Source organism: Lepus europaeus, chromosome 13 (genome assembly GCF_033115175.1).
Source record: "Lepus europaeus isolate LE1 chromosome 13, mLepTim1.pri, whole genome shotgun sequence".
Lineage (NCBI taxonomy): Eukaryota > Metazoa > Chordata > Mammalia > Lagomorpha > Leporidae > Lepus > Lepus europaeus.
In genome coordinates, this window is record NC_084839.1 from 67,209,862 (window position 1) to 67,236,846 (window position 26,985).

The 26,985-nt window shown below is 58.9% G+C and overlaps 1 protein-coding gene across 17 annotated transcripts in view; it reads left to right on the plus strand.

Annotated features, from left to right (window-relative positions):
* Window positions 1–26,985, plus strand: part of DYSF (dysferlin) — a 189,343-nt gene that overhangs the window by 108,023 nt on the left and 54,335 nt on the right. For 16 of the 17 annotated variants that reach the window (XM_062209628.1, XM_062209632.1, XM_062209630.1 and 13 more), the window contains 8 exons: window positions 6,846–7,027; window positions 9,308–9,448; window positions 10,084–10,113; window positions 11,191–11,220; window positions 19,214–19,315; window positions 19,424–19,585; window positions 20,506–20,671; window positions 20,868–20,944. In XM_062209628.1, coding sequence (XP_062065612.1) covers window positions 6,846–7,027; window positions 9,308–9,448; window positions 10,084–10,113; window positions 11,191–11,220; window positions 19,214–19,315; window positions 19,424–19,585; window positions 20,506–20,671; window positions 20,868–20,944 — 890 coding nt within the window. The remainder of the gene's footprint in view (window positions 1–6,845; window positions 7,028–9,307; window positions 9,449–10,083; window positions 10,114–11,190; window positions 11,221–19,213; window positions 19,316–19,423; window positions 19,586–20,505; window positions 20,672–20,867; window positions 20,945–26,985) is intronic. The other variant, XM_062209644.1, reaches the window with a different exon arrangement.

Consider the following 26,985-nt stretch of genomic DNA (forward strand, 5'->3'; position numbering starts at 1 on the left):
AATTGCCCTCCTACCTGTTCCCCCCTCTTCAGTCTCATGCTGCCATCTCTCACTGGCCTCGCCCCTTCTCTAAGCCATTTGTTCCTTCCCTGGCTTCCCTGCCGCCTTCCATGCTACCCCTGACACACCTGGGCAGTTGCTCACTGCTTTCATGAATAGATGCTGATGGACAAGCCCCCAGCTCCTCAGCACAGCAGCCAGGTCCTGGGAGGCCAGCCCTGTGGACCTTGCCTATTTCGTATTTGGCTTGTTCCCCCGCCTCTGCTAGCTCCATGCCACCAGTCCCTGTGTTTGCCAAGCTTCTCCACGTGCGTGACTGTTCTCTGCCAAGAACGCATTCCCCTCCTCGTAGCCCAGAGAACTCCTCGCCATGCCTTAGAACCCTGCTCAGACGACCTGTGACTCTTCTTGGAGCTGACTTGGTTGCTCCTTTCTCAGCCCTAGGCCAGCGCCTTGCTCAGAGCCCTCATGCTTACTGCAGAGAGAGGTTGCGATCCTTTGCCACTACCTTCCCACATTGAGCACGAGTTCCCGCAGGAAGGGGTCCTTGAACCTGGAGTGCTGGGATTGACCTTGCAAGCAGCCCCAAGTGCTCAGGGTGGGCCAGACGCTTACTGACAGTGTAACCCTTGCCGCAGCCCTGTCTTAAAGGATGGGGGTGGAGGCTCAAAAGTAACAGACGTGTGACCCAGGGCAGTCAGCCTCCAGAGGCCTGCTGTTTGCTGGAGCAGGACTCAGTGCTGAGAGAGTGACTTCCTCATCATGGAACGCCCCTACAGCTTCCCCCGATCTGCCTGTCTCCCTGCCTGGCCTGTGCTTTTCCCCTCGATGTGGGTACTGCACATGCTCCTCCTCCCCAGCAGCTGTGGTTCCCAGGTCCCTTGCCTCTCAGTGACCTCCCCTGTAGCACCATGCAGTCAGGCTCATGGTGGCTGCATTCATTTCTCACTGGGGCTAACATCCTGAGTGTGCCTGTCCCTAAAGTGTATTCAAAACCAGCAAGTTAGAATTGGAGGCCAGGGACAGATAGCTACGTGCGTGTGGTGACAACGTCCTGGGAAACTTGCCCAGGATTCTGACGATCGGAACTTACCCAGAGGAAAAAAAGATATGGGCAAAATTCACGGGCTCTCTTCCTCACCCTTCCAAGGATGGCATGAGAGGTGAGGGTGTAGGTGGCAGGGTCCTGCAGGGCGGGCAGGGCGGGCAGCCAGATGGGGCCCAGGCTCCTTGTCTTCTGTGGTCCAGCTGGCCGAGGACCCCACGGGGAGGGAACTCCTGCAGGGAACCAGTGAGAGGAGCCAGTGCTCACATCTGGGGCAGGCCCATGGGCCACATCACTCTTTCCATCCTGGCCCCACCCCTCCCCCAGATAAACCTCCCTTGAGCTTTGAGGGCACTGCCTCGGGCTTCCTCGGAGGCACTGGTTTCTGAATGAAAGGGCCGATTGAGCAGCTGCTGCAAAGGAAAACAGCAGCCCGCGTGGGGAACCTGTAAAACCCAGAGTGTTTATTTTCCCTCCCAACCCTAAACCAAAGCAATTTCTCCCTGGGAACTGACCTGGGGCGGCTGGCGGCCGGCGGCTGTGCAGGGCCACCGGCTGGCCTCTCGGAGGAAGCTTGTGTGCGACTTGGAATGTCTGAGCCAGGAGGGTCGGGCACAGTGTGTTGCTGGTGGCACCTTCTAGCCACTGGCCGCCTTGGGATGGGATGGAGCTGCCCTGTGGTCCCCAGGCTGTGCTCCCTGCCTGCCCCCTGTTTGGCAGGCCTCGGGGCTGCCTGGAGGCCAGGCTGTGTCTGTGCCTTCTCGCTGGCTGAGGATTTGAGTGGATGCTGGGAGCGTCCCAGCAGCACCTGTTGAGTAACATTGAACTTGGGAGAGGAAGGTGCTTGTACCGATGTTGCTGTGCCGGTGACCTGAGGCTTGCATCTGGGTGGGGCCATCTGCTTCAGTCCCCTGAACCAAAGGGAAGACGTTCATGGCATGTGCCTGTGTGTGTGTGTATGTCTGTGTGTGTGTACGAGAGGGTGGGGCAGGAGGGAGGGAGAGAGAGAGAATGTGGCCACCATAGCATTATGTCTGTGTGTGTGTATGAGAGGGTGGTGCAGGAGGGAGGGAGAGAGAGAGAATGTGGCCACCATAGCATTCGATGAAGTGAAAACGTGGAGGACACTGTGCGACACAGCCAGCTACTCTGTGTTGCTGGCCCGGGGCTGTCCCTACCTTGTGAGTGTCTGCTGCACGCACTGGCTTTCCTGGAACTGAGAAGCCGGGCTCGAAAGGATGTGGTGCTCCTGCCTCCATCCTGCCCCCTGTGGGTTGGAATGGGTGACTGCCCTAGATTGCTGTTCCTCAAAGAGAAGTGGGTATGGGGGCAGCTGTCTGCTTTGCCCCTCCCCAGCTGAAACCGCCACATGCTTGCAGGGAGCCTCGGCTCTGCTCACAGAGCTGCCCCCCTGCCCCTGACGGGGGACCTTCCAGCACTTGCAATCCTTGCGGAATGTTGCCGGGCAGTGGACATGGGGGCCTGATTTGGCCAACCAAGCGTGAGAGACGGTGAGCTGGTCAGGTGCTGTGTTATTTATTTCTCAATAGGGGCCGGACGGCCTGTCCGGGAAGCTAAAGCTCTGTGCTCCCTTTGCCAGCCTTGTGTCCCCTCATGAAACCTGTGCTCCAGTTGGATGGTCCCTGGGGGTGTTCCCAACATTCTGGACCACAGTGCTTCTGATGAGATGTGGCAGCCACATGGCTGGGGCCACCTCGTGGTGACCAGTGCCTGCGTTTGGCCCCAATCTGCGCTCTGTCCTGGGTGGCGGTGGAGATTGCTTTTGGGCTTCCTTCCCCGTCTGTGCTCTGGTCCCGTGCCCTCCCTCTCCTCCTCTAAGCAGAGCCTTTTGTTAAGGTTGGCGCTGGCCTGGGCAATCCACCCAAGGAGCTCAAGAAGGTGTTTTCCAAAGTGCATTGGAGGCTTGTGAAATGCTTCACTTGCAAAGGGTTCCTTAGCGGGAGAGGCTGGGAAGCCCTGTGTGCCTGGAGATTTACGGGGCACAGGAGCACAGAGAAGCTCTGAGGCCTGGGCAGGCAGGAGCCTGTTTAACCAGTTTAAGCGTTCAGTAGCTCCCTAGAGAGCGCGCCACTTGAACACATGTTTTGGGAAACGTTGATCTGCAGGATGCAGCCCAAGCTGCTCAGCATGGATTCAGGGCCGTTCATGACCTGCCCCGGGTGCGCCCTTTCTCCCCTGTGCCAGGACAAGGTCTTGCTGTGCCCCCAGTGCCTGTGTTCTTCTTGGGGCCCCTGGTTGTGCCATGCTGGCTGCCTGCAAGGCCCCCTTTGTCTTGGTCTGTGCTGGCTGCCGCCTCCTTTCTGAGACTCCAGGGAGGAGACCTGTCCTGGAGACTCGATGCCACCAGGCTGCAGTTGGGCACTCCCCGTCCCTGGCACCCATACCCACCACTAGGAAGCTGCATCTCACCTTCTGCTTGTCGTCATGGGCCTGAGAGCTTGGGCTGGGTCCGGGTCTTCTTCACGCTGCTAGCACCATGCAACCCTACCCCGTGGTGGCCACTCTGGTGAATGAATGATGCGGTGTCGCTAGTGCCAGAGCGAGCATCTTTGTACATGCAGCTTTTGGGGTTGTTGGGATGGTTCTCAGGAATGCAAGGAAAGGGATAGGATCAGGTTCACGTTCTTCAGGGCGCCCTGCCCGGTTGCTCTTCTGAAAGTTACTGACATGCTGCCGGCGGTAAAGGAGCGCACCCTTTGTCTAAGTTTTGCTAGTGCTGGGTTTTATAACTTTAAGTGATTGTTCTTAATTTTATAGGGAAAATATTGCTCTAGTATAGTTTTAATGTGAATTTCCTTGATTCCTGGCACTCTGCCCCACCCTCCTTTGCGGGTACCTTCTATGATGGCGACGTGGCAGGAGGAACACTGGACTAGGAGTTGGGGGGTCTGGCCCTGGGCCAGCCAGTTTGTCTTCTGGGGCCAGGCTGCCTTTTCTGACAAATGAGGTGACACCATCTGCCCTGTCCCCAGCCCTGGGGTTGGAAGCTGTGTGGCGGGAAGCCCTTCAGGAAAGCTTGGTGTACCTGGAATGCAGAGGTCCCTCCCTGGAGCTCCAGGAAGCGCTGAGCAGCAGCGCCCAGCCCCCACAGCCCGGTGCTGGGCTCTGGACCCAGCTTAGAGCTGCCTGCCTGGGGTGTGCTGCCCGCTCCCTTGCTCGCTGGTGGCGATGGCGGCGTCCGGCAGAATCCCCGCGTGTCTGTGGCTGGAGCCTCTCCCTGTAGCTTGTGGTCCTGGAGATTGCTCATGCAGAGGTTCTTGCCCCCGCCTTGGGGGGTGCTCAGCTTGAAATGGTGAGGCCCAGTCCCGCCAGGAGGGGCAGGTTCTGCGTGTCCATCTGGCTTTCCTTCATCTGCACACCTTGCTGTAGCAAACGCCCCCATCTCCTTCAGCTTGGCAGGGAGGGGCTGGGCCTCGTAGGGGAGAGGCCAGGCCCCGGCACACAGTAGCGCAGTGTCTGAGGCCCCAGGCCTCCAGGCCTGCTCTTTACAATGCCTTTGTTGTGTGTTTTCCTCCCGTGGGCGGGTGGGGCACAAGTGTGGGTCTGGGTGAGTTTTGTTTGAAAGCCCACCCCCACCCCCAGCCCCAGCCCCAGCCCCGGGGGCTGAGCTCATTGCCTGAGCTGGGGGGTGGAGGGGAGGCTGCTGGAGGGAGTCGACCCGCTCAGGGGCCAGCGTGGGGGTGCTGCCAACACCAATACAGCGTGCATGGTGCTACAATGCGCAATTGTGATGGCTGTGTAAACGCGGCCCGGCTGGGGCCCGCATGCTTATAAAAATAAAGCGCTGGGAAGCACGGTGGGGGCGGGAACGAAAGGGGCTTTGTCGCGGCCTCTAATACGGTTTTATTTATCGGAACGCGCCCTACTTCCCTTACTGGAACTGGGAGAGGTTCTCTGCCGAGCCTGCAGCTGATGGTATCACAGCCAGACGGTTTCATTAAATGCACAGACGCCGCTGGGCCCTGCCAGGGGCAGCAGGCAAAGGGCTCACGGCCAGCCCTGCCAGGGCCTGTGCAGGGAGCGGGGAGCCCCATGCCAGGGGTGCTCCCGCCAGGTGTGTGTGGAGGCAGTGAGACATGCTGGGCATCTCTCCTCTACCCTTCCTGTGCCAAGGGCCTCCCGTTGCCCCCTTCTTCTCCCAGAATCAGGTTCATACCAACTTCCTGCAGGAAGCCCTCTGGGATTGCCTCTGCTGTGTTTTGTGCCTGATGGGTCCAGGTTGGCGGCTGCATCTTATTAGCCAAATCCAGTATTGTTCAGCCCGTGGGTGCCCATAGCTTCTGTCTTTTAATGTAGATGCCCTTCACCCTTAAACCAGCCCTGTGGGTGGCAGCCACCATTTGGACCCTGCTCCCTGCATCCCTTAACGGGAGCCCTGCCACTGCCCACCCACTCTTCCTACCTCTTCCTCGGTCACTCCCTGCAGCCCCTCCCCCTGCACCTCCTGCGCAGTGGCCGTTGCTTGTCCCTTGGCATCCTTGTGGCCATCAGCCTGTCTTGTTGTCTCCTCATCCCAGCCCATCCCCACTCCTTCTGAGGCTGCTGAGTTGGAGGTGGTTGCCTGTCAGGTCACTGAGGCCCTCTTGAGGTCACATGGGGAGTTAGTGGCAGTGCCGGGGCAGGGCAGGAGGGAGCAGGATGCCAACTGCATGGACTTGGCCCTCTCACACATCCAGCCTCCTGCGTGCCCAGACTGTCCTGTCCAAGTGCCCTCCACCTCTGCCACGTCTAGTCTTACAAAATGGTGACAAATGGGACGCTGGCCCTAGGCTGAACTCCTTGTTTGGAGGGGTCCCCTCCTCCAAGCCCTCAGCTCCTCTCCCAGCTGGGTCCCCTTAGACTTTGTGTTACACTGGTTTCCACTGTGTGGTCTTAGAGGGCAGCCCCAGCATCACCTGGGAGCTTGTTAGAAAGGCAGGTTCTCAGGCCGTCTGCTGAATCTTCGTCTGTGTGCCCCACTGCCCTAAACTCTGCTCCAGTGGCACAACCTGTCTTTGGGACTAGGCAGAATGACTTGTGGCTGGGGCTGGCAGGCTGGAAAGGGATTTGGTGACAGCGGGGATCGGGAGGGCCTTCTGATTCCTCTCCTACCCCACAATTGCCAAACAGCTCTGGGTCTATGTGCTCTCTTAGCAAGCCACTCCCAGCTAAGCTAACACCATCTCTGCCGAGACCTTTGTGCTAACCTCTAACTGGTTTCCTGCAAAGCCCTCTGCCCCCTCCAGTCTGTTCTCCACGGGGCAGCCAGAGTGAGCTGGAAGCGCAGACCTGGCCACGTCAGCCTGTTGGCGTCCTGGAGCTCAGGGGCCAACCTCGCTGCTCTGTCCCTCCTTCCTTGGGAGCAAGTGTTTCCCTGACACACTTTGCTGCGCAGTGTGATTGTTCTTCAAGGCTCTGATCCAAATTGCCATTTTGCATTTGTGTATTTTACATTTTCCTTCAAATTGTAGTCTCAGCCCCCAGCACCTAGCTCCTATCCTGACATACAGAAGGCACTTAACAATTGCTTATCGGATTAGTGAATGAATGAGCAGGCCGTTCAGGGATTTACTTCTTCCAGCTGGACTTCATTCCTGTGGCCTTCCAGAAGGGGAGGTTCTGTGCATCTCATGTTCGTTGTCAGGACCTGGCTCCCGGCCCTCCTTCCAGATGAGCCGGGAATTGCCCCTGGGACAGTGGGTTCCAGCCTGGGCATTGCTGACCCAGCCCCGTGCTCCCAAGCAGGTGGCTCTCACCGTGCCTGCTCTGTGTCCTGTCTCCCTCTCCCCCGCCCACACAGATCCCTACGCCATCGTCTCCTTCCTGCACCAGAGCCAGAAGACGGTGGTGGCGAAGAATACCTTGAACCCTACCTGGGACCAGACACTCATCTTCTATGAGATCGAGATCTTCGGGGAGCCAGCCAGCATTGCCGAGCAGCCGCCCAGCATCGTGGTGGAGCTGTACGATCATGACACCTACGTGAGTCACCCGCCTCCCTCCCTTGCCCCTCACCGCCCACCCCCTGGAGGCTCCAGGGAGAGATGGCCGGTGAGGTTGAAGTTTGAGTCTCCGTGGACTCTTGGTATCCCTACCAGATGGGTGCTCCCCGCAACTGGGACTGGCGGCTTCTCCCTGCACCCTGCAGGCTACGCAGCAGTTAAAGCTCTTTGAGAGTAATTAAGACTGGCTGGTTAGCACACGTGTGCCAGAGCAGACATGGCTAGTGAAGTGCCATAGAGGAGGCCGCAGTGGAGCAGAGGCTGGACTCCTCCTTCTTGCTTAGGAGATCCTGTGTGGTCCCTGCTGCCATCGCAGAGCTCTGCTGACTGCACAAACATTCCTCAGGCGCTGGCTTTCCTGGGAGGAGGGGCCCCTTGCCTGGCATCCCCCCTGTAGCTGGGAGCTAAGACTCACCAGTAGAGCAGAGACTCCCCTGCAGGAGAAGGTGTGTCCCCACGTTCCCCCCAACTCTGTGGCACAGGCAGGGCTATCCACTAGGACTTCCCGTGTTGGTGGAAATGACCCATGGTTGCACTGTCACCCAACATAGGAATATTGGCAATGGGGTAGCCTGAGAAGTGGAATTTCAAGCCTTCTTTAGTTTAAAACATTTTTAAATTTTTCATTTTATTTGAGAGGGCGAAACCGGTCATTCACTTCCCCAAATGCCTTCAGTAGCTGGGGCTGGGCAGGCTTGAAGCTAGGATCCCAGAACTCAATTCAGGTCTCTCGCATGGTGGCAGGGACCCAAGTACCCAGGGTGTGCATTAGCAGGAAGCTGAATTGGAAGTAGAGTGGGGACTTGAACCTAGGGACTATGGTATGGGATGTGGGCATCCCAAGCGGTGGCTTGGTCATGGAGCCAGGTGCCCCCTCTTTAGTTTTAATGCACTACAATGTAGGTTTAAGTAGGCACCAGTGGCCAGTGCTCCTGCATTGGGCAGCCCAGGTCTTGAAGTTTCCTGGAGGGACAGTGAACTGTAGCAGGGTGGTGGGGAAATGTGGGATTGGGGTGTTGGGGCAGAGCTGTGAGTGGAAGACTGTGAGGACAGGGGAAGGCAGCCCGGGAAGGAGGAGAGCAGGGGATTGACAGAGTCAGCTGTTTGAAGAACACAGGGTTGGGTAGTACTGGAAGAGCATGGCTGTGTTGGCCCACCAGGCACGTGGCAGAGAGGCCTGGCTGGGGTTTTGCAGGTCCTGGGGGGATGAGAAGGGAGGAGGCAGGATTTGGAAGATGTTTTCAGAGTTGCCATGACCAAATGTTGGGTGCCCTGGGAGGTTGAGCCCCCCAGGGGGTGCGGGAGGACTATGCTGTTTGGGTGGGGGCCAGCCAGTGGTGGACAACACAGGCCTGGGCTGGGGAGCCCTCCTGGGTGCTCTCCAAAGGAAAGACCGATGCCACAGGGCAACAAGCAACCAGGGGAGGAGGCCCACTCTGAGTTGTTGGAGCCGGGCTGTCTCCCGCTGTGGTGGGCATTGCTGCAGGGGCTGCTGGCGATCCCAGGCTAGCCCCCTGCAGTGCACGACCTTCTGCTTGGGGGCTCTCCAGATGCTGGCTTGTGTGGGCCACTGCACCATCTGGCTCCATGCCCCTGCCCTTGGAGAAGCGATCCACACACCTGGAGGCCATAGGCAGGCCAAGACACAGAGGGCTCACCTTGGCAGGGCTGTGAGGGAGGGGGGACAGCAGCACTGACCATGCCATGCTGGCTCGAGGAGGGAGAGGCCGACTGAGGCTGTGGGCTGGAGTGAGTGTGGGGAAGCGGGGAACAGGGCTATGGGGAGGGCCTCTGGTGCCAGCCCGGGACTTGGCCCCTGTCTTCTCGACAGTAGGAGCCAAGGAAAGTGCCTGGCAAAGCGGTGTGAGGTGAAAACAGCATTTTCACAAGGTTTACTTGATGTGTGCAATCACCATTTCCCCGTTTGCAAAGAGGGGTGTTGAAGAGTGAAATGAATGCAGAACAGCCCCTCTGCTGCTAAGGGCGTTGGTTCTGTGGTCTCCAAAGGACACAGAGCTGGGTTAAGTAAAAGCAGGGTGAACAGAGTTAGACCTGCAGAAGGACTTCTGACTGAGCCGGCAACACAGGCCAGGCGTTGGTGGTCAGAGCCCGGCTGCGTCCCTCCTGGTCTGTGCCTCCCTCTAAGGAGAGCAGGGCTACCGTCCTCCACAGAGGCTGCCCTGACTCCGAGGCCCTGTCTGGTCCCGGGTGTGGGTCTGCTCCTCTCTCTGAGGCTCCTTATCCTCCATGCCCCGTGTAGGGTGCCGACGAGTTTATGGGCCGCTGCATCTGTCAGCCGAGTCTGGAGCGGATGCCCCGGCTGGCCTGGTTCCCGCTGCTGAGGGGCAGCCAGCCGGCTGGCGAGCTGCTGGCCTCCTTTGAGCTCATCCAGAGAGAGAAGGTGAGGCTGGTCCATGTCCAGACCTGGGAGGGCTGCTGGGACCCTTCCCGCTCCTCCTCCTTCTGAGGCCCTCTTCTCCCATCTTTCCTGAACCCCTAATTAGGACACGATTGAGCATGGCAGCATGTTAGGTTCTGTAGTGTCCTTGTGCCCTGCCCCCTCCCCCCAGTTCTCACCTGGTCATCTCCCGATGTGGTTCTGGGATGAAGACCTCTGTAATCTGGCTGGGGGAAGGGTCTGGACGGCAGTGATGGGGGCGGCTGGGCCATGGCAAGGCAGCATCCCCATTCCACAGCGGCTCTGCCGTGACCCAGATGCATGGCCCTAGGCCAGCCATATCCCCACTGTGAAACAAGGGGTTTGGGCTAGAGCTCTGCTCTTGGTACATGTGAGCCCAAAAATGTGCCCTGGATAGGGGAGGCTTTCCTGAATGAAGTGCCTGGAGGGGACCACGGTCCTCAGCTTCCCCCCCTTCCCAAGGGATGGGGTTAGTGCGCCCCTGCCTCTCTGGTCACCGACCTTTTCCGTGGGTGTCGCTGGGGGCTGAAGATGTGATTGCCTGGCCAGGGCAGAAGTGAGGGGCTGGGGGCCTGGGGAGACAGCCACATGACCACCATGCTTTTTCTTCACCCTAGCCGGCCGTCCACCACATCCCCGGTTTCGAGGTGAGTCTTGCCCTTGCCATTCCTTCTTGAAGCTGACTGCCTGCCCCTGCACTGGCAACTCCTCAGGGCAACACAGGCAGATGGGCAGACACCGCCCATCTTGTGTGTGGAGCCCCAAGGGCAGGGTGGGAGGGGCTGGGGTTCGCCACCCAGCCCTGGCCTTGCCAGGCCTTCTTCCTGGGGAAGTCTGTCATGTCCTCGCCCCACCCCCACCAGAAACACTACCTCTGGCGATGTGGCCTAGGCTAGGGCTCAGCAGCACCTCAGCTAGTTCCTGGGGTCCCCTTATGTAGACTCTGGGCAGGGACTGCCCGTGCACGTGTGACATGCAGAGGCTGTGGCTAAGACGGTCTTTGCTGACCCCCTGTTCCCACCCTAATGCCATCTCCTCTTACCTGCCACGGGTGCTTTCTTCCCTTCTTGCCTCCTGCTTTCTTCCTCCTGGGGTCAGAGTAGACAGTGTAAACCTCGGCCTGGGACCTGGGCTGATTGGATTCACTGTGCCAGTGCAGGCCAGACACAGCAGCGGCTGTTAGAGTGCTTATCTCCCCTTCATAGGAAGCCCCGGCATTTCCAGACAGTTCTCACCCTATAAGCCCCTCAGCCACCCCCATGCCTCCTACCCTTCCTGTTCTCCCCTCCTCTTCCTCCTCCTCTTCTCTCCCTGTCCTATCCAAGCTGCAGCTCTTGGTTCTTACAGCCCTGGGGGATGCCAGGTATGTTCCCAGCTCCCCACGTCCATGTGTCCTGGCAGGTGCAGCAGCTCTAGGGTTGCACCTGTCGTCTCCTTGGCGCTGCTGCACAGGCTCCCTTCCCAGAGCTTCCTGGACTCTGTCTGTGACTAGGCTTCAGCCCTTCTCACCTCTCCCTCTGCATCGATGTCCACCTCTTCCTTCTCAGGGGGCCGTCCGGGCTGGGGGTGTGATCAGGAAGCAGCCATCCTGGATCAGATGAGCTGGTTCTGCTGTGCTTGTCTGTGGCCCAGCCTGGTGCTCCTGTTACTAATGGAGAACTTGTCTCTTCCCTTCTTCCCCCACCCATCTCCTGGATGTGGAACATCCCACGGGCATGGTGCAGGTGCCAGACAGCTCAGGCATGCTGGATGAGGTGAGCTGGACCCTTGAGGCTGTGGCCGGTGGCAGGGCCCGGGGCGGGGGGGGGGGGGGGGAGCGGAGGCCAGCGGCCTCTAAGTGCGTGCTTCAGAGCCATCCAGGTTCCTGGCGCCCTGTGGTCACCTGTCACCTAGAGGTCTGTCTGGATTTTATTCTCATGCTTTGTGTGGATCAGGGCTGCCAAGGCTGTGTCCTGGGGGTGAGTCTAGCCTCAGAAGGAGGGCCAGCTGTCCGGTTTGGAGGCCAGATGACTACACGGACAGCAATGCCCAGTCTTATCAAGTGGCACATTTTCAAGAATACAATGTTAAGAGGGGACCAGAGCAGCTAAAGACGACTTTGTGTGGGAGGCAGCCTGAAGTTGCAGGCTTAGGAGAAAGGAGGGAACACACCTTTGGCTCCAGGGCTGGCTTCAGAAATGGGGTGGACTGGGGATTTGTGGGGACTGGCAGGCGTTTGGAGTTTGCATCTAGAAGAAGCCAGGACATGTCCTTGGGGGAGGGTGGTGAGAAGCACACTCTTAACAGCCTCCTGGATGTCGGTGAACCAGTGGCTGAGAGTGAGCCGGGGGCTGAGGCCCTGGGGAAGAGAGCAGCCGCTTCCTGCCATCAGGGAATCCCCAGGCTGGGAGCGGCCACCGTTTGACATTTTCAGTGTAACTTGGACTCGAAGTGCAGGGTCAGGATGTGGGATCCGCAGGCCCCGCGCCCCTTACCTCACTTCCTGTCGCTCCCAGACCGAGGTGGGGTCCGCCAAGGGAGCTGGCCGTGATCGCGCCCGACAGGCCGCCTCCTGCTCCTGGCTGCAGTTGCGAAAGACTGCCGGTTTGGAACGGGAGGCAGGGCCCCGTCCAGGGAGGCAGCACGGAGCCCTCGCTCTTGATTGAGAGCATTCTGTGGCCAAAACCCACAGCCTGCACTGAAAAGGACCCAGCCCAGGGATGAGTTATTAAAAAAAGAAAAAGTGTAGGTCCCTAATAACTGGATTTGTCATGTGTAACAGCGAGGGCTCAGATTCCGACAGCAGGGATCTGGCTGTGGTCGCCTTGTCAGGAAACGAATCAAAACGGCAGCTTTTGGGCCAGACCTTGACGAGGGCTAAGTGTCCTGCTGCAGGGCCGGCCAGGCCACAGGCTGAGGCCGCGTGTGGGTCAGCAGGGCCAGGGGCCAGTGCGTCCTGGGGGTCTGCTGGCCATCGGGCTGGGCTGAGCCAGCGGCTTGGCCTCTGAGACCCAGCTGGGTGTGTGCAGTATCAGCTGGTCTGGGGAACCACTCTGGAGGATGACCTTGTGCCTGGTGCTGGGGGCCGTAGCTCAGCCCACTTGAAGGGGAAGCCTCGTGCCAAGATGCTGGGTCCCATTTGGTCTTAAGAATCCCCAGGAGCTGGTTGCAAGCAGGTTGGTCCTGCAGGAAGTCTGATGCCTCAGCAGGATTTTCTGTCTTCTTCCTGTGGCCCAGCCCCTGCCCGGTGTCCTTCATGCAGTGTCTCCCAGACTCCCAGCCTGAGCTGTGTGAAGAGTGGGCCAGTCTTCCTGCAGGGCTGTGGAAGGCACACTAAGTGCTCAGCTCCTGGACCACTGGCTACGGGAGGGCTTTGAAAGTCTGCCTGCAGGGAGGGAACTAGGGGGAGACCAACCAAGAGGCTTTGGAGACTGTCGCGATAATGGGGACCTGGACGAGGTGGGGCTGCTGACCCCAAAGCATGGCTAAAGGGTGGCCTGTCCCGTGGGGAGTGCCGTTGGCCAGTCCAGCTGGGCACGGAGACTCCCCTGTGCAAGCCAGCATGCTGTGAATGTGATGAGACCGTCTGCCTGGGCTGAGGGCTCCTAGGGCAGACAGGGATTGGCAGAAAGGGGGAAGGAGATTGCTACAGGAGCAGTGCCTGGGGCCAGTATGGTGGGCAACAAGATCTCCCTAGCACAGGCTCTGTGCCTGTCTGAAGGTCCCTGCGCGGTGGTGGTGGGGAGGCGGGACCATTGTCACTCATGCTGGAGGCACACTGGCAGTGGACGGACAACAGGCGCAGGCAGAGAGGGGTCCTTTGCATTCTCCTTTCTCTCTCTCTCTCTCTCTCTCTCTCTCTCTCTCTCTCTGCCTCTTCCCCACTCTCCCTCTGTGCTTCTCCTTCCTCTGCCTGCTGCTTGGCCCCATCTCCCCCCTTCTCCCGCCTTTTCTGAGCCCTCCGTCTCGTTTCTTTTCCTTTTTTGTCTGGAGAACAAAGGCGGGCCACGCTGCCAGGGGGAATGAGTTCAAAGCAACGGCAATTTTAGATTTCCTGAGAACTGGAGAGTGGTGCGTGCACGTGTGTGAGTGTGCACACCCGGGAACTCACAACTTGTGCGCACACATAGCAGAAGGCGTGTGAGCGCCTGCCTTCAGAACAGGGGCCCTGCACCACGCATGGAGGACAGCCCCATGGGGTGTGCGGTCCTGACTGTCTCAGGAGTGCCGCCTGGTTCGGCTTCGTCTCTCCTGCTCCGCCCTCATAAGAGAAGATGCTTGCTCCGTGGCTGTTCTCATGGCGGGCTCCAGGCCGGGCCAGATGTCACTTCACCCACCCTTCCCTTCCGAACCCCGGCCACAGGCTTCATGCAGAGGTACCGAGGTACTCGCCTCTGCCCCCAAACCCGCTGGAAGGAAAAATTTGGTGTTTTGCAATCAGGAAAATAAACCCAGTGGTCTCCCATCCCCCTCGTCCTCCCCCAAGGCTTTAATGTAAAACACTGTTTTTCCTGGGAAGTGTAATTAGAGCAGCATGTTGTTCCTAACGAGCTGGGTGGGGCCAGCACACAGTGGAGCCCTCCCAGCCTGCCTGGCTGCCCCCTGCCTGGGACTCCCCGAGGAACTAGCGTGAGAGTTTCTGTGAGGGTCCCCTGACTGTCCCTGGCTGGGTGAGAAGGGGGTCTGCGGGCTTAGGTGGCTAGAGAGGTATGTGGACACTTCCTCTGGCCTGGGAGTGAGCATCTGTCCAGTGCAGTGTCTCCTAGGGCTTGGGTTGGGAGACCCTCCCCTCCCGCCGCCATGACTCGGGGCTCAGCAACCTGTGTTGGATGGGTAGGCAGGACACACATACTGGAGGGCACCCAAAGGTGGTTTCTGCTCTGATGGTGTCCTTGCTTGTCCTCAGGGTCCTCTTTGTGTGAGCGGGCTTGATGAACACGTACACCTGTAGACGTGTGGCCACCTAGGTCTGCTCTCCACTCACTGCTGGGCAAGGGAGGGGCAGCTCCCATGTGGCTTCCTCACCCAGCCTCATTCTGGCTTCCCTTGAGGGCCGTCACTCATGGGATGGTGAATCCGAGTGTCCAGTGCACTTCCATTCCACCTCCGCCCCCTGCCTGGCAACGCCGACCTGTACTCCTAGTTCTAACGAGGGTCCTGGCTCTCGCGCTGACAGCTGCTGTCCCTGAGGGGAAGAGGTCATATAGCCCTCAGGTGGCCTGGACCGGAAAGAAGTTGAGAAACAGGCTCAGGAGCTGATCCTGAGGCCTCAGAGCTTCCACGTGTGCGATGGTTAGAAACCTGCTAGGATGCTGGGGACGGTGCAGAGGCTGCAGTGGATAAGGGTCGCAGAGGATTATGGGAAGTCAGGGACTAGGGTTATGAGAAGCTTCTGGGGGAGTTTTCTGGAGGATAGAGAGCTTGAAGTGGACCCCGAGAGATGTGCTCCATCCAGGAAGGCAGCCAAGGACACCCATTCAAACAGAGGGAGCAATGAGCAGGCGTGGGGTTGGGTGTGGTGAGGACCCAAGGAACAGGCTGGAGCAGACGAGGGCATTAGAGAGAGAGAGCGCATGTTGGAGTCATTCCTTGATCCACCTGTTCACCCACCTGTTTATCTGTCTGCCCGCCTTCTCTTTCTCCCTCCAACTGTCCGATTAGGATGGTTTACTTACTGGATAGGGGATCTGGCTGTGCTGTGGGTGTATAGGATTGCTGGCGTCCCTGGGAACAAAGTCCAGCGCACACAGAGACGGCGCAGGGTGAGAGACAGCGTCTGTCAGTGGGGCTGAGTTGCTAGGGGAGCCACGGAGGTGCCTGGGCCCAAGGCGCCAGGGAAGATTTCAGTGGATATCTAAAGTCTCAGCAGAGGTGGCCAGAGGAAGTGGGGACAGAGTGCATTCCAGTTAGAGGGACCCATGAGCTGCAAGCCTCAAGGCTACAGAGACCACAGCACCTCCTGCAACCTGCTAGTGTTCGAAGGGCAGGAGTTGACCATGTCTGGGAGGTTGCTCCTTGCTATCTGGGGCTCTGGGCGGTGGGGGTGGAGAGAGTTACCTGGTAAGAGATGTGCCCGGAGAAGTCAGCAGGAGCTAGGTGACGAGGGGTCCTGAGGGCCACCTCAGAGAGCTTGCACTGCCTCCTGCAGGACACTGAGCAGTGAGGGAGTTGTCGGAAGGCTTGCCCTGGCTGCAGAGGGCAGCCCCTGCTGGTTGTTGGGAGGGAGTGTGCAAAACTGCATGTGAGGAGACCGGGCAGGGATGCTGGTGAATCCAGGGAGAGGGGTGATGGCCTGCACTAGGAAAAGGAGTCAGGAGGGCGCAAGAGGTGTCTGGAAGACAGAATCATCCGTGCCTGGTGGCTCACCAGGCAGGATAATATGGAGGTAAAGGAGCCAGAGACACCTGGGGGTAGGTGGGGCCACTTTCTGAGAGGGCATTGGAAGGGAGCTGATATTTTTAAATGTGTGTTTTTATCTACTTGGAAGGCAGAGTGACAGAGACAGGGAGATAGCTTCCTTCTTCTGGTTTACTCCTCAAATGCCATCAACAGCCAGGACTGGGCCAGAGAGCAGCCAGGAGCCAGGAATGCATCTGGGTCTCCCTTGTGGGCCATCACCTACCGCCTCCCAGGTGTGTTAGCAGGGAGCTGCCTCAGAAGCAGAGGGGCCTGGACGTAAACCATGTGGGATGATGGCCTGCCAAGCAAGGAGCCCCCTGCCTGCTGCGGGGAGCATGTGTTGAGGTGGAAGACGGAGAATCCAGTTGTAGAAAAGTTCAGTGAGAGAGACTGGGGGCACATGGGGGGCTGGGGCTTAGGAGAGACGCTGGGAGCAGAAAGCTCCTGGGTGGATGAAGGAGGCACTTCTGAGCAGGCCGTAGCAGGCAACAGTGAGCAGGCCGCGGGGCCGCAGAGAAAGAACTGGGGTCCGCCGCCCAGAGGCCGCTGAGCGTGCTGAGGAAGACAAGGGCCATGAGTGTGCCTTGGGTTGGGCGCTGGCAGGTGACTGTTGACCTTGGAGAATGAGGGGTGCGGAGAGCACTGGACACCAGGGAGGAAACGGGAAGAGAAGAGGGAAGAGGGCCGGAGGGGGCATAGAGGAGGGCGTGGGAGGGCTTTGGGCACTGGAGTGTCTTTAACTGGGGAAGGAAAAGACCCAGGAGAGAGCGTGAACACCTGGGAAGGACTGGGTGAGAAGGTGGAGAGCGTTTAAGAGCAGCCGCGCAGTAGCAGCGCCGTGGGCGCACGGCACCAAGGGCTGTGGTGGCAGCGTGCAGGCTGGGCAGAACCACAGAGGCAGGGATCCTGGGGAGGCGGCAGCTGATGGCAAGGTGGACAGGGCTGGCAGCCCCGTGCTGAGGAAGCTGCCCGGGCCCTCCTCTAACCTCTGTCTGTGCTTGTCTCTCCTCCTGCCTGCGCTGGGCCTGGCGCTCCACAGCTGTGTGCACCCGCCCTCCTCCTGCAGGGCCTTCTGCAAACGGTACAGTGCCCAGCCTTCTCCAGGGGCATGGGGGCCTGCAGATGGGGACGCTCCTTGGTGCTGGGCGAGGAAGGGGGGCTCCAGGAGAGGTTGCCCAGGGTTTGGGGCCACATAGGAAGTGCTTCCCCAGGGGGATTTTGGGAGAACCTTGCAGCTGTGTTAGGAAGACTGGTCTTTCTGCTTCCCCTCTCAGGAGAGCTTGAGGCTGAGCCCTCCCTGGCCCCTTCTTTTTGTCCCCTTTTGTCTTGGGCTTTTGGCCCTGGGGCCCATGTAGGGCTGGGCATCAGCCAGGAGAGACCATGAGCGGGCCACGAGCAGGTCACTTCTGCATAGCCACCTGCTGGTGGTGGCCTCGGGCTGCCCTGGGTACACAACAAACTTGGGGTCCCCTCAGCAGCTCAGTTGGGGCTGTGGGGGCCCCAACTCCATTTTCCAGGGATCCCTTCTGTGTGGACTATGACATGCACAGCACCCCCTGGAGGTGTGTGCTGGGACAGCCCTGTCTGTCACCCTCCCTCTCAATCAAAAAAAGAGTAGGAGCTTCCCACGTGGAGTGTCGGGCATGGAGGGGACTGCAGGGTTCCGGCACTGTGCTGTGTGACATGGGGATGTGGAGAGGCCAATGTCGCACTCAGAGGTGCTCCCAGGGACCGAGCTGTCCTCGAGTCATCCCTGGAAGATCAACACCAACACCGTTGGTGCAGACAATGGTCCCAGCCACAGTTGGAGCCGTCGCTGTGATCACAGCCACTTGGGAAGCGCATCGTGTGTGGCAGATGCTCTGTGTAGCTGTGCTGTCCTGCAGTTCTCAGAGCAGCTTCAGAAGAGGCTTGTTGTCCCCAGGCACACAGGGGAGGGCAGAGCTGGAAGTAGGGACCAGGCCCATCTGATTCCAGCACTGAGCTGCTTCCCACTGCAGGTCAGGGTGTCGCTGGGCAAGAGTGATGGGCGGCTGGGCTGTGAAGCGATTCAGGGAGGCAGGAGGAAGCTGGCATTTCCTCCGTCTCAGATCTCCCACCATCTACATCAGAGCATCTGTGGATCGATGTACTACCTTTTCAGAAGAAACCCAGGTCACTTGGTGAATGTATCCAGTGACTCCTTTGTTTACTAAATAAAGATTACATGAAGCAAGCTCCATAAAGTATCCAGCACAGCCCTTTAAATTATAACCCGTATTTCCTAAATGGGAGGTCCTCCATGTGTGGATGTGCAGGTTAGGCACTGCACAAGGGCACTGTGTCAAAGGAGGGGTAATTTCTGGCACAGACCTCATCTATTTGTATTTGTTAGAACAGTTTCCAGTAGGTGGCAGTAAAGTGTCTCGTACTAATAACGAAGACCATGACTGTTTTCTGATATGGAAGTAGAGTTTGAAGAAAGGGACATCTTTCTCTCATGGTCACAAAGGTGCTAGGTGGGACAGGAGTCCTAGTGAGAGTTTAGCAAACCAGGCACTCTTCTGAGTGTCGGACAAGTATTCATTTCCTGTACCCTTGCACTAACCTTTAGAGATTGATAATGTCCACTAACTACTTTGTAGATGAAAAAGTTGAGCTACAAGAAAAGTGAAATAGCTCATTAGCTTCATAAGTGGTCAAGCACATTAACTAGTAGTTAACTAGTAGTCAACTAGTCTAAGGTGGGAGGTCTCCCTGGCCCCACCCCGCTTCTCCCATAGTTCTTGGTGATTGCTGGGGATCCCTGATCCAGTCTCTTCAGCAAACTTCTAGGAGGTCCAGGGAGACACAGGCCTGGCTGTTCTCTGGCCTGTGGGAGTGAGGAAGCCACCCCAGCAGTGCCTGTGGGCATTCACATCCCTTCTCCCGTTGGGCATTTGCTCTGTTGTTTGTGGTTTGCAGTACAAGTGTTCTGTCCTTGCAGGGAGCAGGTGTGGGACCTGGAGGTGTGGAGCACCAGGGCAGGTGGTCCCTGGGAAGGAGCAGGAGAACCAGGCTCTAGGGGGAGATCGGCGTGGCTGTGCCAGGACGGGTGGACAGTGTGTGCACTGTCAGGGAGGGGGAGACCCTGAGCAGCTCAGTGGTGTGCTGGGGCCTGCGCTGTGGGAAGAGGGGCAGCCTCCACCCTGCTGCAGGTGCTTGACCTGTGACCTACGAGAGGACGGTGCCTGGTGTGAGCTGCCTGAGCCGCTGACCATTGCCTACCTGGGTCTGCGTCTGTGTGTCTCTGCCAGTCATTTCTTTCTGTCCTGTCTCTCCTTTCTTGTTTCTTGGCTTGGTCTCACTCCCACCTTGGTCTCCATCCATCCTGCCTGTTGCCCCCTGCAGTCGGATGACACGGACCTGCCCTACCCACCGCCCCAGAGGGAGGCCAACGTCTACATGGTTCCCCAGAACATCAAACCTGTTCTGCAGCGGACAGCCATAGAGGTGAGGCCCACCTGGGTGCAGCAGCCTGGCCCTTCTCCCATCCTGGCCCTGGCCTCTCCTAGGGCTCGGGGCCTTTCCAGACACCATCCTCCTCCTGGGCTCCCCCAGATCCTGGCCTGGGGCCTGCGCAACATGAAGAGCTACCAGCTGGCCAGCATCTCCTCCCCCAGCCTCGTGGTGGAGTGCGGGGGCCAGGCTGTGCAGTCCTGCGTCATCAGGAACCTCCGCAAGAACCCCAACTTTGACGTCTGCACTCTTTTCATGGAAGTGGTGAGCCCCTCTCCCCGCCGCCACCCTCGCTGCCCTCATGGCCTCGGGCCACCTGGGGTTGTGGCTCTGGCTTCCTGTGGGATCCCAGGGAGCTCTCTCTCCGAACCTCTCCCTCTGCAGTGGAAATGGGGAGGAAAAGCATCCAGTGCTGTGAGCAGCACCGGCCGGGCCGACTTGCTCTCGCCCACCCCAGCCGGGATCAGCAGTCCCCAGGAGGGAGCCTGGTTGCAGCCTCTTTGAGTTGTTACAGGTGCCCGCCAGGGCTCTGACTTCCAGAGATGCCTTCAGACTCTGTCTACCCGGGGCCTCCCCCAGCCCGGTCCCCATGGCCCCAGGCGCCCAGCACTCTCCAGCTCCCCGGGGCTGCTGGGCCTCGCCTCATGGCTGCAGAAAGGCGAGTCTGAGGGAAGGAAAGAGGTTTGCGAGATGAAAGCGCTGCAGAAACTCCAGGCCCAGTGGCTGTCAACAGGAGCCTCCTCTTGGCTGGGCCAGAGCCGCCACTGGAGGAGAGCACATAAATTATTTCAAGTTGTGTTCAAAGTGTGTTCGGGGCGGCGGTGGTGGGGGGAGCGGCTGGATCTGGAAGCCGACTCTTGAGTATCCACTTGGGGGGCACTGTCTGCAAGAGATGTTGAGTCCCGGCCCAGCTGCCCTCGCTGCTACCCGGCTGGTGAGGGCTCAGGGAAGGGAGACTGGGCGTTCGCTTGCTGCGAAGCCGATGGCTCTGGAAGGTAGGGAAGTGGGAGAAAGGCTGGCATTTGGACAACACCCAAAAAGTGGACAGAGCAGGTGAGCGGCTTCTGGGTCTGGCTCTTGGGGATGCCCTGCGGTTACAGCCGTGCTCTGCTCCCCCAGCCTCTCCTGGGTGTCCCAGACGTGGGCTCGGGCTGGCATCTGGAGTCTCACTTCTCCTCCCCCAGATGCTGCCCCGGGAAGAGCTCTACTGCCCGCCCATTGTGGTCAAGGTCATTGATAACCGCCAGTTTGGCCGCCGGCCTGTGGTGGGCCAGTGCACCATCCGCTCCCTGGAGAGCTTCCTGTGTGACCCCTACTCAGCTGAGAGTCCATCGCCACAGGGAGGCCCAGGTAGGGGAGGAGCCCTGGAGCTGGGCGGAAGTTCCCAGGGGAGGCTCAGCTGCACCTGAAGGTGGAGGAGACCTGGGAGAGGGGAGAGTTGGGTGGGAAGAGGAGATGGGTCCTGGCTGGGAGGCATGGAGACCGAGGGGTCTTGCCTCTGCTCCTTGTGGCTGAGAGACAAGCCTCCTCCTCCATCCCCATGCAGATGATGTGAGCCTGCTCAGCCCTGGGGAGGACGTGCTCATTGACATCGATGACAAGGAGCCACTCATCCCCACCCAGGTAGGGGCGGCCCCAAGGCCCCCTCCCCTTGCCCTGTCACCGAGGGAGGAGTGGAGGTGGGAGCTTCCAGTCTGGCCCCGGGGGTGGGATGTGGTCTTCCCTGTGAGACCCAATTGATTTGTTCCTGGAGGCATGTGAGAAAAACAGCGACCCCTGACCTTGGGGGCTGCACTGGGGCTTCCTCCTGGAGACCCCCAGCCGGGAAAGCAAGGTAGGTGGGGCATCTCTGGAGCCCTGGCAGGCCCCTTCTTCGAGGGCGGGTTCTTCTGCAGGCTTGTGCTTGGGGGCAGCTCAGAAACAGGAGGCTGCGTCCCTACCGATGGCCCCGTGCCCCTGCCTCCAGGAAAGGAGGGGAAGAGGGGCAGGACTGGGACAGTACTCTGAGGGTCTCTGATCTCATGGGGGGACAGAGTCATCCTTTTGCTGTGTACTCAGCCCAGTAGGGCCAGCTAGTAGCCCAGAGCCTATGCAAAGAGCACTGCTGGATGCCTATGGCCTCTTGGAAGCACTCACTCCACCTTGGGCCCCGGATCCTGGAGGGCTGAGATCCAGTCCCTCCCAAAGTGGAGATGGAGAAAGGCCTCACTGTGAGCACCTGGCCTTGAACTTGAGGTCTGCTCCAAGTGGTCACCCTCCTCTCCAGGCTTCCCATGACGTGGGCCAGGCCCCTGGCACGCTGGGGCTCCCGGAACTACCAGGCTGCCTTGAGCCTTTGTGCCTATACTGTAGACAGCACCTGTGTCTCGGGCCCACAGCCTGCTTATGTACGCAGGGACAGGGTGGCACTTGAAGATGGCTCCCGTTCCTTAAACTGGTGATCACATGTCAGCTTGGGTGCTGAGCTCGGCAGCCCCAGCCTTGAAGCCGCCCTGCAGCTGTGTTTGCCACTCTTCCCTCTGCGCCAAGCACTGCTTGCTGCTGCTTTCTCCTGCGTTCATCTTTCTGCCCCCACCGAGGTGTCTGGCTCTGGGCCTTGTTGCTGCTGCTGACACGGGAGGTCTTGCTCTGTGCTAAGAAGTCTCCAGAAGCCCTGAGCTCTCCTCCTTTCCAGCCCCCCAGGGCTCTGTCCCATCGTCCTGTCTGCTGGGAGACCTTCTGTCCCGGCTCGCTTAGCCAGCTCTTTGTCACTCTCAAAGCCTCAGCTTGGATGCGGTCACCTCTTTCAAGGTGTCTTCCCTGGTTCCCCCACTTCTCCTGCCAGGCTGGTCTGTGTCTTGGTTGCAGCACTTGTCCCAGGTCCTGCCTGTCTCTGTATGTGTCAGCATCTTCTGCATGGTAGACTGAGGCTGGCAGTTGGGGCTCCTCTCTCGAATGCCCAGCATCCACAGATCTGCCTCTGCTGTGGAAGTCCACGGGTAGGCAGCGGCTGGGGGGCCGAACTGATTACCTGCCCACTGTCTGCAGGGCTGGGGAAACCCCTATAGACATTTCAAAGGGCCCTTCGTGAAACTAATCTGAACTCCACACTGGTGCCTGGTTACATGTTTGTGGCTGAAGCAGGCAGATAATTTGCCCCCTAACTCTGGGCTTTCCTGATCCTGGCCCCTGTTTTCTGGCCTCCTCAATGGCTCTGTCTGGGACTGTGCAGGAAAAATCAGGGGCTTGCCCAGCAGGATTTCCGTTCTGCATGTGCTGCCCTCAAAATGTCTACAGATTTGGATGGGGAGGGGATTATTTTGGGCCCTGCTGGCTACAAGCACAGCCAGAGGCCGAGGAGGAGGAGGCCCTGTCTGGCCGTCCTCCCAGTGTTGACATGAGGGAACTGGGGATGGCGTCTGAGCCAGAGCCAGGCCTGTGCTCCTTGTGGGAGGCCCCTGGCCACTCTGGCAGGAGCTGCTGGCCAGGCAGAGGAATGGGGCACCAGAATATGGGCTCCTAGAGGTCTGTCCACGTGGGTAGCAGCGGGGCCTCCCCTCACCTGAACCCAGAGGGCAGGAAGGGGGAGGAAGGAAGACCAGACTGTTCTGATGGAGGAGACTGGGACTCTGCCCTCACTGAGCCCCCTGTCTGATGGAGGAGATGAGCCCCAAGTCCAGCAGGGAGCCCTGGCCCTGGGGAAGCCCCTAGCCCAGGGTCTGACTTTGTGTTGTGTTTTTGCTCTAAGATCTGTTTGTCCGACCTGGCTGATGCAGAGTGTTCGCACAGACTCTGCTCTCATCCACAGTCGCTGACACTGGGAGGCCAAGGCGCTCCCAGGTTGACCCTGGAGCTGCTGGGGTTTGGTTCCTGGGGTTTGTCAGCTCATTTTGGCCATGTTCTCCTGCTCTCTTCCTGCCCCTAGTGCAGATAGAGAGGCCCTGGACCTCTAGAGACTAGAAGGACAGAAAGTCTGGCAGGAGTTGGTTTGGCCTGGCTACTGTTTTTCCCACTGTGCTTCTTGCAGCCTATTTCAGCCTCACAGCCGATGCAACCCCTTTGCTGGCTCACCCAGTCCTGGCTGTCCACCCAGCCAGGGGCTCCTCCTCCAGCTCACACCTGCTCTTGCCATGTTGGGCATCTGTCTTGGGTCCTGGCCGTCATCTCCCTCACTTACTCCCTTCTCTCGGCTCTTGATGCCCCTCGCCATCATCTGCCCAGGTCCTGGGATAAGCCCACCACACTCGGAGAATGCCTCCTGCCAACCTTCCCTGGTGCTCAGGTCCCCAGCTGGCCCTCAGGACAGAGTGCTCCTGAGGACCTGGGACATGTTTTGGTCTGTGTCAAGATGGCCCGTGCCGGGGCCGACTCACAGTATGTGCAGAATGTAGATCTGTTCCCTTGGCCTCCCAGGGCTTGTGGGTCAGGAGCACTTCTGGGGGTGGAGAGGGTGCTGTGTGGGAGGCTGGCCTCTGAGCTCCGTGCTGCTGAGACTGACCGAGAGATGCCTCTGCGCATGCACTTGAACTCCACTGTTTGCCCTTGGTCCAGCTGCTGTCCCACCTGTACACTTCAGGTTGGCAGCCCAGGGGTGGGCTGGGGCGAGTGTGCGGGGAGTGCACACACAGAGCTCTGCCTCTGTGTGAGAGGTGGGAGAGGAAGGGGGCAGGTGTGTGCATGCTCCTGAGGCTACCGGCATAAGTGTCCCTAGCTTGGTGGCGGCGTGGCAGGAATCCTGGCCTTGACTTTTAGCTTTCTAGGGGCGGGCGTGAGTGTGTCCTCAGAAGTACTTCAGCCCATGTGGTTCTCTGGTTTAAACAAAGAATACATTCTCTTTTTTTTCCTGATAAATGAACATGATACATGCTCATTATACACGAGTTCAGAAAATAACGAGAACTAATAAACAGATGGGCATTGCGTCCAACCAGACATGCACTGTGAGTGCCACCAGCCCCTCGCCTCTGGGCTCCCCTTCCGGCTCCCTCAGTCTCTCTGATTCGGACTCCATGGCCATCTTTAAAACAAATCTGAGGCCTTTGGCTAGTAACCTGTCTGTCTCATTAAACTCATTCTTGATGCTGTGATTAGGAAGATGGAAAGAGAACAGTAAAGGAGAACAGAGCCTGCCACCCACCCCTCCCCACCCCCAGAAGGTCTGGGGCCCAGAGGAGAGATAGTGACCTCTGTGTCCTCTCTTGCCCCCACATCGTTCACCTTTTGGTGCTAAGAAAGCTTGCAGGGCTGTGGGTGAAGGAGGACCAGGCTCGCAGGTGGACAAAGCCAGGAGACGTGTCTGGGCGGGGCCCCAGCAGCTGTGAAGGTGGAGGGAAGAAGCATGGCACACTGGAGAAAGGGCAAAGGGCCAGGAAGTGGGTGCTAGAGCAGGGTGCTGGAGAGCTGAGGGGGCCAGCAGGATGGGAGCTGCCAGGGCAAGACTGCTCGTCTGAGCCTGGAGCAGAGAGCATGGGGCAGCGTCCTGAGGAGCAAGCCCCAGACCGTCCTGTCTTCATTGGCAGTGAGACCCTGGGGTCTCTCAGAGGCCACTGTGGAACAGGGGTCTCCTGGATTTCTGGTCCCTGGTAATCTGAGTGTACTGTGCAGGGGTAAAGGGAAGGCATGGGCTGGGAGCCAAGAGGGGTGTGGCAGGTCTCACACACAGGTGATTGCACGGCGGGGCTGAGGTGCTTCACTGATGCCTTTGCCAGCATCCTGGACTGCTCCAGCCCAGGGGTCAGCATGTGCTGAGCATCAGGGAGGGGTGCCCGGGGACATCCTCTGGGCCCAGGGGCTCAGAGCTGCAGAGGAAGGAGGGCTCGCCTGGCACCCAAGAGAGCCTGAGCAGGGACTTGGAAGTGGGACTGTGTGTGTGGTGGATATAGGTAGCATACATACCTGTGTATGTGGTAGAGACGGGTGTGTGTGTGTGTGTGTGTGTGTAGTAGATGTATGTTTCTGAGCCCATAGCCCGTATGTGGTATGATTGGGTGTGTGTGTGTGGGTATGTGGTAGAGGTGTGTGTGGAGGTAGGGGTCAGGGGGGTGGGGATCGAGGAGGAGCCAGGCCTAGTGGACTTGTGTGGAGGAGGCATCCAAGGTTGGCGCAGACCTGTTCTGCACCCTGCGGCCTGGGTGCTGTGGGGCTGGCGTGCTCCCATGCCCCCGGGCTCAAGCTAATTTTGAGCCTGCTGCTCTAGTTATAGTCTCTGGGACACCGTGAAGGTGGGAACGCGCCCCAGCAGCAGAGTGGCCAATTATGGCCGAGTCCCAAAGGGGAACGTGTAATTTCTGCAGCCGGACCCGATCTTTGCTGCGCTATGTTTAGCTTTATATTTTCTCCCCTGTGCTCTGGTGAACTGCTGGCTTCCCTCTCACCTTTCTAAAAAAGAACCACATTAAAAATAACAGTAAGGCTTCCGTGGGGTTCAGGATGGGAATGGGAGGGGCAGTGCTGCTGCCTGGCCGGGCTGGTCTCTTCTGGGGGTCCCACAATGCCCAGTATGGGTTTGCATGCTGGGATCCTCCAAAGGCCCTGGTTGGGTACTGTGGGCCGTCCCTCCCTGTGGCCCGTGCTCCTGGCTCTGAGTGGCCCCGAGGGAGCACTTGGTGATGCCCCTTCTCAGCACAGGATGGGTCTGGCCTGTGGGTCTCAAGTCCCCTCGCAGAGCTCCATCCCCCACCCTCAAGAGGGGTCCCCAGGGTTTCACTGCCAGTGGCGGGAGGACAGCCTGGGGTTTGACTCTTAGGGATCCCTCGCTGGGCTTCCTGCTCCAGGCCGAGAAGACAGCATCTTGCCCTGGCAGCTCGGGCCCTGCTGGTAGCTGCTCCCGCGCCTGCCTTCTGGCCCATTTGTCCCATGCTTCTCCCTCCCTCTACACCAGCAGCTGCTGGCACTCTGCCCAGCATGCATCTCCTTGCCTGTCCACCTGTGATACTGGTCCTCCTCCAGCTCGTGCGCCTCCCCATCCCCTGGACTACTGTCATGGCCTCCGAAAAATCCCCAGCCTCCAGTCCTGAGCCCCGGAGGTGCGCTCGGCCCTCAGCCCATAAAACGACGATTAGCAGTTCAGGAAGATTGCATGCAGGCCAGGATCTGGTGCAGAAGCTTCCTTGCAGTAAAGCGTGGCTCACTGCACTTACACAGCTCCTAAAGTCCAAAGACCAAGGCTTTGGGGGCACCATAGGATGCCCCAGCTCTTGTTCTCCAGGAGACTGAGAAACAGGTACTTGCACAAGAGCTGTACCTGCAGGGATGGTGTGGCTCAGCTCTTAGAGGAAAGCGCCAGGCACGATAGGGAATTGGAGCATCCCTGAGACAGACTGGAAAGGTGGGAGGGCTCTGTGGTGAGGCGGCCAAGCCAATGGTCCAAGGACAGTGAGGAAGTGGGCCGGAGCCCGGCACTGGCTGAGGCTGTTCTGTGGGCTTCACCTGGTGATGGGCTTACCTGGTCTTCATTGCATTCATATGCGCTGTGGCCCTGGGAGGTGGGTATTGTGCCCATTTCCCACATGAGGATGCCAATTCAGAGAGGTTGGGGGCTTACCCAGGGTCATCCAGCTGGTGCCGGGATGAGCTGGGCTTGTTCCATTTGGAAGTGTGTGTTCTTCCACGCCGTGTGCTGTCTCCCTGGAGAAGGAGTCGAGGATGCCTGCACAGAAAAATTCTGTGTCCTAGGGGCTGTCCCT